The following is a 17,498-nucleotide window of genomic DNA, read 5'->3' as shown; positions in this document are numbered from 1 at the left end:
ATTCTCACATAAATGGTGTATTTCACCATAAATTTAATTATAGTAGATTCAATCATAAATTGCTCATTCATTAAAACAATATGCTCACATTCTCAATTATAGTATATATAGAACCAAGGTTAGAGTAGGCTAGATTTGTACAATGTTATTTATTTTTAAAAGTATTTTTAGGATAAATTCATTTACTTCCATGTAATAATTTTTTTATATAAAATGATTTTTTATGATTATTTTTCCAAAATTTATATAAATAACAATTAATTTGAAATATAACATTCTTACTCAAATTCAATCATTTTTGGCAACACTTGAAATCAAATTCAGGAAAAGGCAAAATTAAATTTAATAAGATACAATCAAGAATATAATTAATAATATTAAACAAACGCAGCTCCAAACATGTATAAGCTGCGTTTAACCAAACGCAGCTCTAAAAATGTTTAAGCTGCGTTTGTTAAATGCAGCTCCAGACATGTTGAAGCTGCGTTTAACTAAACGCAGCTCTATAAAAGTGTTTGAGTTGCGTTTACTAAACGCAGCTCTGGGATATATTGAAAAAAAAAAAAAAAAATTCCCTGGATGGGTCTAAAGCTGCGTTTTTAAAAACGCAGCTTCAGTCCTACCCAGCTAAACGTAGCCTTAGCATCACAAAACATAGCTTCAGAGCGGGTCTATAGCTGCGTTTACTAAACATAGCTATACGTCCGGTGATGGAGCTGCGTTTTTGAAAAACGCAGCTCCAAAGCATGTTTTTTGTAGTGAATGTGCACTTAAGTTAGAGGAAGTAATTAAATATTTGTCAAAAAATCATTAAGTTCATATTCTTAATTATATTAATCTTAACAAATTCAATTTCTTCTCTTTTTAGTAACATGAAATGTAACTAAGAGATGATTTCCCATGTATTATAAGTTTATAACACATGATGAGTTCTATATATAAACAGTCAATTTTTTTTTTTAAATCAAACTATATATTTTAAAATGAATGTAGTGTGCCAATACATCGTGATGAGTATTATATATTATACATCGACTAGTTGCATCTTATTCTAAGATAAGAAAAGACGGTTTTCCTTTTTTTAATTAAACAATATGATTTCATCCACCTTGTCCACTCTTCGATGACTATGCTATACTACCATGCTAAAATATTAAGCGATGACCTCTCAAAACTAGGCACTTGAAACTTGAAACTTGAAAAAGCTCAAGCACTGCCCGATGAAGTGAACACAAATACTGAAATACATCAATGTAAATTGGGTTCATCAACATCAAGAACTATACCTACACATCAAGCCGAGGGTGGTGTTCTTGATTTGCCCACATCTTCTTTACTTTCCATTTGTTTTAGCCTATTGTCCTTCATTTTATCCCTTGCATCCTCACTAGGTCCATAAGCCCAACAACAACCAAGAAAATATACAAAATTAACTACACACATTATGGTGATGAGCCAATAGAAATAATCCAAGTGACCCTTATTCAGATTGTTAGGAATCCAACTCTCATTCCCTCCTTTCTTTGTAGCTTTATCAACAATCTTCACCAGAAAACTAGCCACCAAGCTACCCACAGCCATTCCCAGTGTGAAAAGAGCTACTGCAATACTTGACATGTTCCTTGGAAACTGAGAGAAATAGAATTCAATCTGGCCAATTGCATTGAAAGCCTCAGCCAACCCAATCAAGCAATATTGTGGAATTAGCCACATTGCAGACATGTCCATCACCGTCCCTGGCTGATCAGCAAGGCCTTGATCAATGGCAATTTTCCTCCTTATGTTCTCAACTATCGCAGACACAGCCATGGCCAAGGCAGATAGTACTAACCCAATTCCCATGCGCATTTTTGTTCCAAGCCCGCATGGTTTTCCGGTAAGTTTTGTTAGTAATGGAACAATTGCTCGATCATATATGGCAACCCAGATAGTTAATGTGATAACTATGAACACAGAGAATGATCCTGCTGGAATTTGAAACTTGGGACTAAGGTGTCGGTCCATCATGTTAGCTTGGATTGTAAATGTGTATTGATTCAAAGTAACTTGTATCACGAAACCAGTAGACCACATGGGGATGACTCTCATCAGTGCTTTGAGTGATTCTACTTGATCTATTGTGCAGAGGTTCCATGGATTAATAGGTGAGCCATCTGGGTTTAAGTCTTTCTGAGGATCTCTGATAATGCAAGCTCTGTTGAGACACCTGTTCAAAGGACAAAAACATGGTAAGAGAAATTTCCCTGTTGGTGTATACCTTTTCTTTTCCCAAATTCTTATTGCATTCACAGTTTCCGTAAATGTCCTGTTAAAAACTAGGATTTCCTTGCACACAACAGAAAACAAAACCAATGACATATTGTTTTGATGTTCCTTAAAATGAGTCATTTTAGGAAACATTTTCAAACAGGTTTTCAACAATAAGTCTCAAGATAAATTTTTTCACAACTTTTGAGGTGATATATTACCTTTGGTGCTAATAAAAATAGTGTTATGTTAACAAGTACCCTTACGGCAATTATTAATAAACTATTTTAAGAAAGTTTCGACACTATTTTTATGAGATATATAAAAAGTAGTTAAAAAAATTATTTATTTTTTTCATTTCCTATTAAAAGTTTTTAAAAATATTCCCTAAATCAAATATCCTTAGAATATCAATTAACTTTTCCCATAAAAGTATATGTTATCAATAGTGATATTGTTCTAGTCATGACTTTTCACATCACCAGTTATGAAAAAGAAAGTAAATTTTTTGTTTCTCACATTACTAGTTTCAAGAACATGTCCAAGCATGTTCCTGCACAGTTTTGTAGTGTTTGCATGTCAAAATTTAACAATGACATTGATATGGTACCTTAGTTTATCAGTTGGAACAATGATGTTTGAGTCTTTCCCATAATGGTACTCTACATTCTTGGCCGAGAGTGGAAGATTTCTTTTCCTGAAGGCAGCCACTAGTACTTGAATAAAACCAATAAACAAACTTTTTTCAGCCTTCACTTTTACATAAAGAGAAGAGCCAAACAAGAACATTAGGGCTGAAACCACCATTATAATTAAAGGAACTCCAAAACCAACTTTCCATCCCAATTGGTCTTGAATATAGACAATGATACTCAATGCAAGAACTGATGAAATCCCTACTGATGCATAGTACCAATTGAAGTAGCTCTGTAAAAGTCTCTCATATTTGGGGTTGTCTTTCTTATTGTCCAACTGGTCTGCACCAAAGGCTATGGAACATGGTCTGATGCAGCCAGCCCCAATGGACATGAGCCCGAAAGAGGATAGCAAGACAATGAGTTGGCCAGGACTGGCTGAGTCGCAATTGCTGCTAAATTGGGCTGCACAAAGAGGAGGCTTTAACTTTGGAATCATGGCTGTTAGCCATAGTAGTGTCATGCCCTATGACAACAATTTATGAAAAAAAATTATAGCATTGGATAAAATCCAATATTAAGATAGGAAAATACTAAATGGGTTATATATAATAGGATTTGAATTTATGGTGCGTATTTCAACATGATTAATTTTTGGATTATGTTAAAGAAATTGTTAATAAATCATTTTAGAAAAGTTTTTATACTATTTTTATGAGAAATCAAAAATTTTGTCAAAATATTAATTGTTTTTTTTCTTTTCTCATAAAAATAATTTTCTAAAGTAGTTCACTAATAAATGTCTTTAGGGAGTTAACTTTTCCTTATAGGTGTCAATATTCAACCCAACCTGCGAACACGACACAAACTCGACACGGGTTTTTTCGGGTTTGGGTTGGGCCTTAATGGGTTTGGATCATAAACGGGTCAACTTGAAAGTGACACGATAAGAAATGTATCATAAGCAGGTCAACTCACATAACCCGTAATAGACACGTTTGACACGTCAATTTATTTGTGTCAACCCAAATAACCCACTTAACACAACCCGTTTAATTGGTATAACAAATAAATATTTATTTTATTTTAGATTTTTCAAATACCTTTTTTATCCAACATATATTTTAAATTTAAAAAGAAAAGTGAGTAATTACAAAAACTTACAAGGAATATAATTGGAAATTGAAACTTTACAAACCCTAGATCTCTAAACCCTACAAACCCTAAATCTCTAAACCTCTTATATATATCTTCTTCTTCGTCTTTCTTTCTTTTCTTTTTCTTTTTTTTTTTTAAATAATTTCAACCGTACTGCTCACTCTACTATCTTATAGTTTCAAGCTTAATTCTCAAACTCAAAGTCTCAAATCAGTTATTGCTCTCTCTCTCAAATGTGTTTATTTTTTCTGCATAATGCTTTTGTTCTATAAACTTTGAACCCATGTGCCGTTATTAATATATGAGATATATTAATTGTTGATTAATAGGGGTGTCAATTCGGGTTAGCGTGTCGGGTTCGTGTCGTGTCGAGGTAGGGGTATTAGACTAAATGGCTCAACCCTAACCCGACCCATTTAATAATCGTGTCAGGATCCTTCAACCCTAACCCTACCTGTTAATAAGGCGGGTTGACCTGACCCAACCCATTTGACACGTTTAATAAACGAGTCGTGTTGGGTTGACACGAATGTAACACAACCCATTTCAACCTGCATAATATTAAATATAACATCCATCTATAAATTATTATTTTTTTATATCCCAAAAATCAGTGCATACACTTTAAGTTTTCGACCCACATTCAAAATAATATAGTTCAATAAAAATATAACATTCATCTAGAAATAAGTTCTTTACACTCCAAAAGAAGTGCAACACTTCAACCCAAATTCAAAATAACGTAGTTTAATAAAAATAAAATAACATAGTTCAACAAAAATATAATATCCTAGGAACAGCAGACTAATCTTGACCATGACCACGATTATCATCCATAGATTCTTTGTTGATGTCCAAGTTCATAAAATTTTCCTCAAGCTCATCCAATTTTAGAGGTTTAGGGTTTGTAGGGTATAGAGATTTAGGGTTTGTGAAGTTTTAATTTTCAATTACATCCCTTGTAAATTTTTGTAATTACTTACTTTTCTTTTTAAATTTAAAATATATATTGGATATAAAAGGTATTTGACAAATATAAAATAAAATAATTATTTATTTGTTATACAAGTTAAACGGGTTGTATTAAGTGGGTCATTTCGGGTTTGACACAAATAAATTGGCGTGTCAAACGTGTCTATTGCGGGTTACGCGAGTTGACCTGCTTATGACACGTTTCTTATCGTGTCGCTTTCGAGTCGACCCGTTTATGACCCAAACCCATTAAGGTCCAACTCTAACCCGGAAAAAACCGTGTTGGGTTCGTGTCGTGTTCGTGTTTGTATTAGTGTTGGACACCGTCTACATATCTTGCAAGTGGGTTTATTGAGATAGTTTATAAACTAGATTTGATGCGTAATGCTTTTAAAGATTACAACAATGTGGGTTGAAGACTTGAAGTGTATGCATTGTTTTTGAGATGTAAAAAAAAATTTATTTCTAGATGAATGTTATATTTAATATTATGCAAGTTTAAATGGGTTGTGTTACATTTGTGTCAACCCAACACGACTTGTTTATTAAGCGTGTCAAATGAGTTGGGTCAGGTCAACCCACTTTATTAATAACTTGAGTTAGGGTTGAAGGATCATGACACGATTATTAAATGAGTCAGGTTAGTATTGAGCCATTTAGTTGAATACCTCTACCTCGACACGCTAACCCGAATTGACACCCCTACTTTTCCTTTATTTTTTATCATTAGATTAAAATAGTAATAAATTTTTTTGATGGAATTTAATATTAAATGCTTTTATTATTATTATTATTATTATTATTATTATTATACAAGATAGAAATTTTACTCTAACTTAATTTAAGTGTATACGTGTGTAAAACTCCTTCTTAGAAACTTGAATGAACTCTGTCTTTTACCAAAGGTGTGCGATGGTAAATGCTTTTATTGATGATGAGAGATTTAATCAATTGATTTAACTACTAACTTAAAAGAAGTAATAAAAGGCAAGTATATTTTAATTAATCATTTATGTTTAAGTGTGAACTTAGACCTCAATTGGCTAGTCAAAATTAATGTTTTGACCAAAATATCATGGAAGTTGTTTCCATTAGAGCATCAGTCTCCTCAATTTTTTTAGCTAAATTAATCCAAAAAACTCTACTTTTACTAGTTTAGCTATCTATTTTAGTATTTTATTTTATTTTTGAGTAATATTACAGCCATAAACTATTTTACAACATTTTTACAAAATGTTGATATGGCTAACTTCTTATTGGTTTTCATCTAAGTTTAATATTACTTTTTCATTTACTAATAATCATTCACCACATCAACAGTTTGTAAAATAATTTGTATCTCTAGCGTTATTCTTTTTTTTCATATACATGCATTAGCCTTAATACTCCATCATTATTGCAATTAAATATTATTTTCTCCACATTTTTAATCCCCAAATTCAACACCACCCACAACCTAGCAAATGCCAAAATTCACAGGTGATTTTCCAAAAAAAAAAATTTACTTGACTTCAGCTTTTTCTTTCTTCTCTTCAATCGTAAGCTTTCCAACACACAAATTGCACAATTTCACAACAGATAAATTAACTTTCACTATGAAAGGTAATGAAATTCCTAGAAAGTCAATCCTCTTCCCTTTTCAAATAAAGTTCGGCTTCAAATTTCATCATCTTATGCTCCGTGAAATCAATGTTTGCATCTCCTATTATATTCTCACATATTGCACTGAAACTACAATTTTTACGGTTCTTTGACAAGTAAACGATGAGGTTCCAATCTTCCTTACAACCAAAGACAACACCACTGCCATTGCCATATATACAACCACAAGCACCAAAGACAACACCAACACCATCACCAAATCTGCTCACCAAAAAATAAAAAATCATTCATCGTGTTTTCCACCACCAAAAACCCAGCCAACAAAACACTACCACCAGAGAACCAGATCTGACAACGGAGAACCAATCAAACAAACCACGAGAGAGAGAGAGAGAGAGAGAGAGAGAGAGAGAGAGAGAGAGAGAGAGAGAGAGAGAGAGAGAGAGAGAGAGAGAGAGAGAGAGAGATTTGAAAGTTGAAACACCCACCTTCACTGCAAACCGAGAGAGAGAGAGAGAGAGAGAGAGATTTGAAAGTTGAAATGCAATGGCAACTCAAGAATTTTTTTCAGGATGGTCATTAAAAAATTTAATAAAAATAAAATTTGAATCTATTAACATCACAAAATAAAAACATATGCAAATACATAAAGTTTTGAAATTTCATTTCACAAGTTTTTATCTTTTGAAATTATTGTGTGATATGATAGTTTCACTATCAATCAAGGTTTTGAAACCCGGACCAGACCGTACGGTCCGATTGGAAAAACCTCGAACCGTTCATTTTTGCAGTTCTTTTAGCCTCAAGAACCGCTCTATGGGAAAAATGTAGGGACCCGTACGAACTATGGTCGGACCTCACGATTCTAAGAACCTTGATCAGACCACTCCTCACGGTTCCCTACTTCCCATTGAATCTAAACCTATTAAAAAAAAAAAAAAAAGGATAAAAGGAAGAAGACGACAACGAAGCAGGGGTGGCGCCATGAAGCAATAGCTTCTTCTTCTTCTTCTTCTTCTTTCTTTTCTTTCTTCTTCTTCTTTGTCCATCTCCCTCTCTCCTTTTTTTTTGCTGAACTTTGTAATGTATGTGGTCTGGTTTCTCACTTTCTCTTTCTTTGTATTTGTTATGACTACACTAACATTAGCTGCCTAGCATTGGAATATTGAAAGCTTCCTAAGCTCTCCACATATCTACAGTACACTGACACTAGCTGCCTAGCATTGGAAATATTGAAAGCTTTTAAATTTTGAATAAAAGATGAGCTCTCCACGTGAAAGCTCTCCATTACTTCTTTTTAGCTTTGACCTTTGAGCCCAACGTGATGTGACATAATGTACGTGTATTGCCAGATTGCTACAGTATTGCAACAAATTTATATTTAGAATAATGCTAATATTACAATATTTTTAACAATTTTTGTCATAAGTTGTGAGTGATAAAAATATAAATTCATATACATCCACAGTTTTTTTCACTCCTCACAACTTATCATATAACGAGTTGTAGCAAAAATTGTGTGAAATATTATAATACTAGTATTGCTATAATATTTCAAGTTTTTTTTGGAAATAGATATACTTATACTTATAATTATAAATTATTAAATAATTATTTTAATATTTAAATTATTAGATAATTTAAATATTTTGTTTTGTTTGAGGTAGGTGTCCTTCTCATTCTTATATTATAATAATTATTATATTATTGTTATTATTATCTGTGGGGCCCAAATGATTTATGGGCCAGGCCCATCTACCCGGGGAGCACCAAAAGGCCCAAGCCGAGGAGGGCTATGGCCCAAACTCGACGAAATGGCCTTTGGATGTTGCCGAGGGCAGTTCAGTCCTCGGCAGATCCAAAGTTCCCCCCTCAAAGAGGAGGGTAAGAGCGGTATATGACTGAAACTTGAGAGAAAGATCTTAAATATCAAGGGAAAGCTGCCCTTACTGCCATTCAATGCTCTGAACCTGACAGAGCCGCATTCTTGGGCTTTTACAACCACCCCCAACGACTTTGAGTGCAGGCTGATGGGACAAATATCAACCTTGAAAACGCTAACCCTATACGTGGACGAAGGACAGTGAACACAAGGAAATATAAAAGGAAAAATCAATAACCTATAGAGGGGGCTGGGAAAAATGGCCAAAAACCAGAGCCTCCCAGCCCACCTCCAGGAGAAAGACTCCATGGGTGAAAGTAACATAGACACGCACGAACATCACGAAAAACCCACCGCTCGTCGATCAAGGCCTAGCCTTTCAAACCCACGCTCTACAAATGATATTGTTGGGGCCTTCTTACGTGCGAACCCAACACCGTTACGGTCCGCCACGAATCGTGTCCCCACAATTGGCGCCGTCTGTGGGAAAGGCTTGTGCGTTGGTATAGGCGGTGGGTCGAGAGAACTCCGGCGGTATTTCTAACCGTGGGTTATAGAGTTCTAGTATAAAGTCTCGTTGGGGACTAAGTCCCTTGACTAGGGGCTTGGTTGAGGAGCTAACTCCCTTAAAACCAAGTTCCAACTCCAGCGTAGAGTTCCGCTAGGGGCTGTGCTTCTTGATTAGGGGCTACGTTTGTCAGCGTTAATCACGCGAATAATTCTAGGGGCTTGGCCGAGGAGCTAACTCCCTTAAAACCAAGTTCCAGTGCCTATGAAAACTAGGTTTTGGACAGAACCAAGGCATTGCATGGTCCTCGGACCCAAGCCTCAGGGGAAACCAACTACCTGGATGAAATGAAAACTAGGTTTTGGACAGAACCAAGGCATTGTATGGTCCTCGGACCCAAGCCTCAGGGGAAACCAACTACCTGGATGAAAGGAAAACTAGGTTTTGGACAGAACCAAGGCATTGTATGGTCCACGGACCCAAGCCTCAGGGGAAACCAACTACCTGGATGAAATGAAAACTAGGTTTTGGACAGAACCAAGGCATTGCATGGTCCTCGGACCCAAGCCTCAGGGGAAACCAACTACCTGGATGAAATGAAAACTAGGTTTTGGACAGAACCAAGGCATTGCATGGTCCTCGGACCCAAGCCTCAGGGGAAACCAACTACCTGGATGAAATGAAAACTAGGTTTTGGACAGAACCAAGGCATTGCATGGTCCTCGGACCCAAGCCTCAGGAGAAACCAACTACCTGGATGAAATGAAAACTAGGTTTTGGACAGAACCAAGGCATTGCATGGTCCACGGACCCAAGCCTCAGGGGAAACCAACTACCTGGATGAAATGAAAACTAGGTTTTGGACAGAACCAAGGCATTGCATGGTCCTCGGACCCAAGCCTCAGGGGAAACCAACTACCTGGATGAAATGAAAACTAGGTTTTGGACAGAACCAAGGCATTGCATGGTCCTCGGACCCAAGCCTCAGGGGAAACCAACTACCTGGATGGGGAAACCAACTACCTGGATGAAATGAAAACTAGGTTTTGGACAGAACCAAGGCATTGCATGGTCCTCGGACCCAAGCCTCAGGGGAAACCAACTACCTGGATGAAAGGAAAACTAGGTTTTGGACAGAACCAAGGCATTGCATGGTCCACGGACCCAAACCTCAGGGTAAACCAACTACCTGGATGTAATGAAAACTGGGTTTTGGACAGAACCAAGGCATTGCATGATCCACGGACCCAAGCCTCTGGGGAAACCAACTACCTGGATAAGGAAAGCCAAGTTTTGGGCATGGGTCTGGCATGCATCGCGCAGCACTCAACAGTTATCCTGGTTAGTTCCAAGAGTTCAATTTATTAAGGATTACAATTGTTATACTTGATAATACTTGTGAGTTTAAACTAGAGGGAATTTGTGTTAAGGCATTTTTCTGCCCGGAGTATCATTAAGGGCAAGCTTAGATTTGATATTCATGTATAAAGTAGTTGTTGCAAAAAAAAAAGGGCATGTATAAAGAAATGAACACATCTTTTATTAAGACAAAGGAACAGTACAGTGTACAGTAAAAAGCTGAAACAAGCTTACATTAGAGTTAACTGCGTAAGCAAAAGAAAAGTACAAAAGAGTGAAGATAAAGCCGGGGAGATAGCTCAGAGGACAGGTTGGCTACTATTCCAAGAGGCCGTCTGAGGAAACCGTTCCTCGGCGCTTCTACACGCCCATAACTCAGGCAGCCAAAGAACCTGACCTCAAGCTAACACCGTCTACAGAAAAAGTGCAGGGAGCCGGAAGTTGGGAAGCCCCCGCAAGAATTTGCTGGCTACAAGGTAGACAGCGCTGATGGTGGAGATTCCTTCTTCGGTCACACCAAAAATCTGGCATGACCAGAACCTGCTTCGGATTTTGACTAAAAGAGGGGGAAACACCCTCTCGCCTCTGTCGAAGTGGAAATTTCTCTTGAGTTTATGCTTCCTTGGCCCGTACATCACTCCTTTGAGTGTCGGGAGGACACGGCGCCTCTGCGGTGGAGAAAGTTCTTTTTCCCTAACCCCCGCCTCAAACGTGATTTCCTAAAGGAGGAAGCTGAAGGGTTTGTGCAGAAGTAAAGCAACTTTCTCTCCTATTTATTTAAGGGATAAGGTGGTGGCATTTAATTCACGCAGCGTCCCAAGGAACGCTACCGACAAGACGTCTCTGGCTCGATTTTCAATACCGTCTGTAAGCCTGAGATTAAAGGAGTCTCGCGAAGGTGCGCCTCGAACACTGGGACGCCAAAAAGTATCGCGTGACCAAAGACCATAGAAATGCCTCTTTAGTGGTGGGCTTAGTAAAATCGCGGCCCGGGCCCGTTCTGCATGGGGTCCTCGGACTACGGCCCACGCCGGGGAATAACCGTTGCCGAGGACAACCTCCTGCTCGGCAACTTGTGAGATACCTGAAAAAAGGGATAAACAGAACCGAGGCCTTGCATGGTCCTCGGACTCAGGCCTATGGGAAAACCAGGTACAAAAGAATTATAATCATTCCAAGTTTTGGGCAGATCCAAGGCTTTGTATGGTCCTCGGACCCAAGCCAATGGGGAAACCAAAATAGTGAAAACACTTGGATATATATATATATATATATAAAAAAAAAAAAAAAAAAAAAAAGGGGGTTCAGAATTTCGTAAGATGGACTACTTGATAAAAACGTCGAGTCACTTCGTCCACGGCTTGAACACCATAAAAGGTTAAGGCCAATAAAGGTGTAAAGAAGGCGGTGGAACGCCCCAGCATTCGGCCGTATAAGAAGGCTGTTCATTTAGTGGGTGATATATCTCCGAACAGTTATTCCTCACACGGCATCAAACTTTCGTTTTTCTCCTCGGCTAACATGGGGTAAGTATTACTTTTCACTGGTCGGCCTTATCGTGCCAAGCACTTCTCTTAAAGTTATGGCGACATCTTTTTATTATCAAGTATTTTGGTTTTAGTCGTCATTAATTTGGATGCCATATTATTGTGCCGAGCAGCGCTTGCAAATTTATAAAACACGGAGACAGAATATGCAAAATGATATAAGAACCACTTTTATTAATATAAGAAATTATTACAACGTACAAAGAGGGGCTCAAACGAGCCTATACAAAATGTGAACTGCCTAAGCAACAATAATATCCGTAGTACAGATAAGTAAACAATCAGGCTTCTTTTAAACTCGTCTTCAAAGTCTATCCAACCTCTGCCTCAATACTGCTCATATCACAACAAGAACCTTCTTTGGAGAGAGATGAAGGAGAAGGAAATAGTAAGGAAGAAATCAATGAAGAAGATGGAGGAGATGAATGAAGAAGATGGAGGACATGAGTAAAGAAGGAAGAGAAGAAGAGAGAAGAGATGAAAAGAAAGAAAAGGAGCAAAAGAGGGAAAAGAGAAAGCACCAGAACGGAACTGGTGCTGGGAAGACTATAAGAGGAAGGCAGAGAGGACCACCGGTGAGCGAAGAGAGGAAGAAGCAGGGGCACTTAGTCCCTGCCTCGATCCTGACTCCCAACACACTGGAGCCATATTAGGTATGCTCATGAGAGCGAGGTTGGTGCTGATGATGGGTGTTCTCGACTCGGCCACGCCGAAGGTTTGATGTGATGAGTCCCTGCTTCGGATTTTGACTGAAAGAAGGGTGAGGCTGATTTTGAGCCTTCGCCACCCCTGTCCCGATCGAGCCATTATGAGCTTTATTGGAACGTGGCGTTCATGGGAGGGTTTTTGCTCTTGCATCGCTCGTTGTTATGGTAAAGTGTATCACAATTTAGTGTGTAAACCAGTGGGTAAAATGAACCCTAGGGAGGGCCGAGTATTTCAAATCTCAGAGGGATGAAAAGGGATTTTTTACAAAAACAATAACCTCCTCCTGTCCTATTTATACAGAGGGCGGAGCGGAGGGCATTTAATGGGTTCAGATCTCCAAAGGACTCTGCAAACCCAAACGCGCCGGTTCCACTTCTCTATCTCGTCAGAACGAACCTTCGAATTAAAGCAGTTCCGTAAATAGAGGCCATTAAAAGCGCGTTTTGGATACCCAAACGATAAGGACGCATCGAGCGCGAAATCAAAAAACTGTCTCGTAGACCGGTGCGTTTCTTGGGCAGATGAAGAGCCGCCAGCATTATTAATAGGCCGAGTTAATTGGGCCGTAAGAAGAAGTCCGGCATCACCAAAACCCCCCTTTTCCAACCCAGAGGTTGGATAGCCGGGTTTTGAGGGGCTATTGTGGGGCCCAAATGATTTATGGGCCAGGCCCATCTACCTGGGGAGCACCAAAAGGCCCAAGCCGAGGAGGGCTATGGCCCAAACTCGACGAAATAGCCTTTGGATGTTGCCGAGGGCAGTTCAGTCCTCGGCAGATCCAAAGTTCCCCCCTCAAAGAGGAGGGTAAGAGCGGTATATGACTGAAACTTGAGAGAAAGATCTTAAATATCAAGGGAAAGCTGCCCTTACTGCCATTCAATGCTCTGAACCTGACAGAGCCGCATTCTTGGGCTTTTACAACCACCCCCAACGACTTTGAGTGCAGGCTGATGGGACAAATATCAACCTTGAAAACGCTAACCCTATACGTGGACGAAGGACAGTGAACACAAGGAAATATAAAAGGAAAAATCAATAACCTATAGAGGGGGCTGGGAAAAATGGCCAAAAACCAGAGCCTCCCAGCCCACCTCCAGGAGAAAGACTCCATGGGTGAAAGTAACATAGACACGCACGAACATCACGAAAAACCCACCGCTCGTCGATCAAGGCCTAGCCTTTCAAACCCACGCTCTACAAATGATATTGTTGGGGCCTTCTTACGTGCGAACCCAACACCGTTACGGTCCGCCACGAATCGTGTCCCCACATTATCATTATTATTACTATTATGACAAGTTTTACTAATTAACATGTAAAAAATAAAGGTATAATTTATTTATATTTGCTTAGGATTTGACCTTTCTTATTTGTCTGGTAAAAGTTATGATATAAAAAATATTTGAAAGATATATCTCTATATTAAATTAGACTATTTTAGTTAATTTTTCTATTTTTATTAATTTAATGTTTTTATTTATATTTAAAATAATTATTAAATCAATTATGACGTCATCACGGTTCGACCTCAAAAACCTTGAACATCTTCTTTTTACGGTTCAATGAACGGTCTGGGTCCGAAAACCTTGCTATCAATGTTATTTGCTACATCTTTTTTAATGTATACAACCAAGCAATTATTAAACTATTTATCTCTCATTCAATTACCAACGTATTGCCTAAATAAGTAATAATATTTAAAAAATGCATTATCTTTTTGAAAAAGAAGAATCACATAAATCCAACAAATTCGGCTAAAAACTAAAGCAAACAATAACAGACTAGCTATTTGAAAAGTGCGCATTTTTTATATATAAAAAATAGAAATTGTAAAATATGCCATTTGAAAACACAATTTAAAAAATCACAATTAAACGCATTTGATTTGGGTTTTTAGGCTATTTGTTTGTTTTGGCAATTTTTGAGAAGTGCTATATTCACAATATTTTTGCAACACTTTCACAACAAAGCTTAAGCGGTAATAAGTTTTTACTGATTCTTATTTGAACTTACTACTGAAATTAATTTTCTATTCAGCAATAACAATCTACTACTTAAGATTTGTTACGAAAATATTGTAAATAACATTTCTCACAATTTTTTGGTTCAATATTCAACGAACCAAAATTTTGGAGAGGTTGAATTTTATTTTTAATGGACTCAATTGTTATTAAGGGTGTTCAAGTTTTTTTAAGGGTGATCAAGTTGTTTTCTAGGGTGGTCAAAAGACCCTTATTATTTTAAAACTCAAAATTTTTTAAGGTATATTAAAAAAAAATTTCAGGGTGGTCATGTGACCACCCTGATTAACTCTTGGCGCCCCCTGCTTCACTGCAATAATCCCGTCAGGTCTGACTTACCGGAGAACCAAATCCAGAGAGAGAGATGAAAGTTGAAACAAAAAATAATTTAAAAAAAAAAAAAAAAAGGATTTTGGCTTGGCGAGTAAAGTTGCTTGCCAGCTGCTCCTCGCTAAGTATTTTGTACTACTTTGGCTAGACTAATGCATAAGTTTTTTTGAATCTTTAATTGTATATTTGCTAAAATTATAAAATAGCTATTACACTCTAATTTATTAGATTTAACATATCTCCCGCGTTAATAGAGATATATAGCCATGATTCGAAGTTAACATGATCACATGCAATAAGGTTCCTAGGGACTTGAACTGCAGTAGTCATTGGGAAGAACCACTTTTCTTATATACATTTGTAAACCATCCCAATTGTCGGATATTCCTTAAGGCTGAATGAATAGAAATGAAAAGAATCAATTCCAAAAATCAAAGAGAAAATGAATTTCAATGGATGCAATTATTAGCAATTCAAATCATCGATCACAACTGTCTGTCATGAGTCTAATCAATAATAATCAAGCATCGACATAAAACAAAAAATATACATAAGCTTTGGTTAGTTATTGTAAGTTGTAACTCTACGAGTGGTAGAACTACTACTATCAAATGCTAGCAGATCGAGCTGTGGATTATAGGAAGAAAAGTCACAAAATACTAACCAGAAGGCTAGAGAAGGATCCCAAGGCGATGACCAAGAACCGGCCCAAGTAAGAATCAGCGAGGAAAGCGCCCACAATAGCCAGGGCATTGGATATGGCTGACCACAATAGCAATATGCTTGTTCCAGTTGCAATGTCAATGTTATATCCGTTCATCAAATAGAAGATCATGTTAGCCATCAGTCCGTAGCTGACTACTTTCTCAAATGATTCATTCACTGTTTATTTTCCAACAGCAAGAGCAAGAAAAAAAATATGGTCAACAAAAAGTCAAAAACTCTTTTTAGTATACTGCTTATAGTAACTAAAATATATAGGTGTGTGAGATTGAGATATATTTATTACCTATGATGAAGGGCATAGTTCTAAAGCCACCCTTTCTGCTGGGTCTTGATGACTGCTCTGTTGAATTTTGGTTTGAAGGAGTTTCCATACTCTCCTCTGCAACTAGCTGATCCATCCTCAAGAAATTAAGAGTTGTGATGCTCTCTCTCTCTCTCTCTCTCTCTGAGTAAAAACAAGAGAGAGAGGTTTCAAGTTCAGTACATACTCAATGTGATACTAATTGGGCCTGTTTGGTAAGAGATTTCTAGTAACGTTTGTATTTTTTGGAAATACGAATGGGTGAAAAAGTATGAAAATACATGTAACAAACGAGCCCTAGGTCTTTTGAACATCAAGTAATACATGGGCATCATTTTATAAGTGTGGATTGCAGCACCATGTTACTTTGTGTTGGACTCTTATTGGTGAGGGTTTTTTTTCCCTTTAATTTTACTTTTCCACTCTATGATCTTTGATTTTGCTGACTTTCCTTTTTGTTATTTTTTTATAATATGGCTTGAGAAAGTTCATATAGTTCCAATAAATTTCTTAATTAATAGTTGGATTCACTTAAAAAATTATATACTATATAATAAAAGTTGGGCTTAAAAGTCGTGATTAAGCCAAGTGGTCACTCTCACTAATTAGTAACTTAATTAAATATTTTTTGTTATGATATATTTCATCAATTAAGAGATAATATTTAACAAATACTTAATTTAGGTAAAACAAATTTTATTTAGATTTCAACAAATTTAAATTCTATTCAAACTAAAATTTCTATTATAACAATTTTCTAAACTTAAATAACATACAACAACTCACTTTTTCACTAATTAGTAAATTAATTATATATTTTTTATTAGGATATATTTCCTCAATTAAGGGATAATATTTAATAACGTTTGTAATTTAGATAAAACTTTATCATTTAAAGTTCAACCAATTTAAATTCTATTCAAACTAAAAGTTTATTATAAACAATTTCTGAATTCAAACCCCACACAACAACCTGCCTTTTATTTCTAAAAAAAAAAAAAAAAAAAAAAAAAAACCCACATTTTGACCAAGGAATAAGATTTAGCAATAATTTAAAACAATTAAATTCTATTCAAACTAAAAGTCTATCAAAATTTTCTAAACTTAAATCCCACATGACCCATGTTTTTGTTTTTGTTTTTTTCCTCAATTTGCATGATTTAATAATAATTTAAAACAAATTTAAATTATATTCAAACTAAAAGTGTATTATAAAATGATAAGGGCGTTCATGGAAAGAAGTAAATTTGTTACATACAAGGAAGCCGACGGCTCCAATGATCCCGTTAGTTTCACATGCATGGACGAAAGTACGAAAGCAACAATGCCATAGGCCGACAACCTCACTTCAATACCTGATGGCATCTACACGAGTCAATGGGAATCCTCGAACAAAACAACAGGCCGATGAGAAGAGAGAGAGGCCGACGGGAATAAAGAAGCCAACGGGAATAAAGAAGCCAACGGGAATAAAGAGCATGACGGGTCCAACGTGGCCTTGC

The 17,498-nt window shown here is 36.8% G+C and overlaps 1 protein-coding gene across 1 annotated transcript; it reads right to left on the bottom strand.

The window, feature by feature from the left end:
- Positions 1-1,293: 1,293 nt before the first annotated feature.
- Positions 1,294-16,093, bottom strand: LOC115989923 (protein NRT1/ PTR FAMILY 1.1-like). The gene is made up of 4 exons (XM_031113792.1): positions 15,979-16,093; positions 15,634-15,851; positions 2,858-3,408; positions 1,294-2,206 (listed from the first exon to the last, which is right to left on the bottom strand). The coding sequence occupies exons 1-4, from the start codon at positions 16,091-16,093 to the stop codon at positions 1,294-1,296; spliced, it is 1,797 nt and encodes a 598-aa protein (XP_030969652.1).
- Positions 16,094-17,498: the final 1,405 nt, after the last annotated feature.

The sequence above is a fragment of the Quercus lobata genome, chromosome 5, assembly GCF_001633185.2.
Source record: "Quercus lobata isolate SW786 chromosome 5, ValleyOak3.0 Primary Assembly, whole genome shotgun sequence".
Classification (NCBI taxonomy): Eukaryota; Viridiplantae; Streptophyta; class Magnoliopsida; order Fagales; family Fagaceae; genus Quercus; species Quercus lobata.
The sequence above is the reverse complement of the archived record's forward strand: the minus strand, read 5'-3'. Positions and strand labels throughout refer to the sequence as shown.

What these genes read in the sequence shown, in the direction of transcription:
- LOC115989923 (XM_031113792.1), bottom strand. Translation starts at nt 16,093, where the DNA reads ATGGATCAGCTAGTTGCAGAGGAGAGTATGGAAACTCCTTCAAACCAA. An exon ending in AACTATGCCCTTCATCATAG is followed by an intron (nt 15,852 to 15,978) that starts GTAATAAATATA and finishes GAAAATAAACAG; the next exon opens with TGAATGAATCATTTGAGAAA. An exon ending in GTTCCAACTGATAAACTAAG is followed by an intron (nt 2,207 to 2,857) that starts GTACCATATCAA and finishes TCCTTTGAACAG; the next exon opens with GTGTCTCAACAGAGCTTGCA.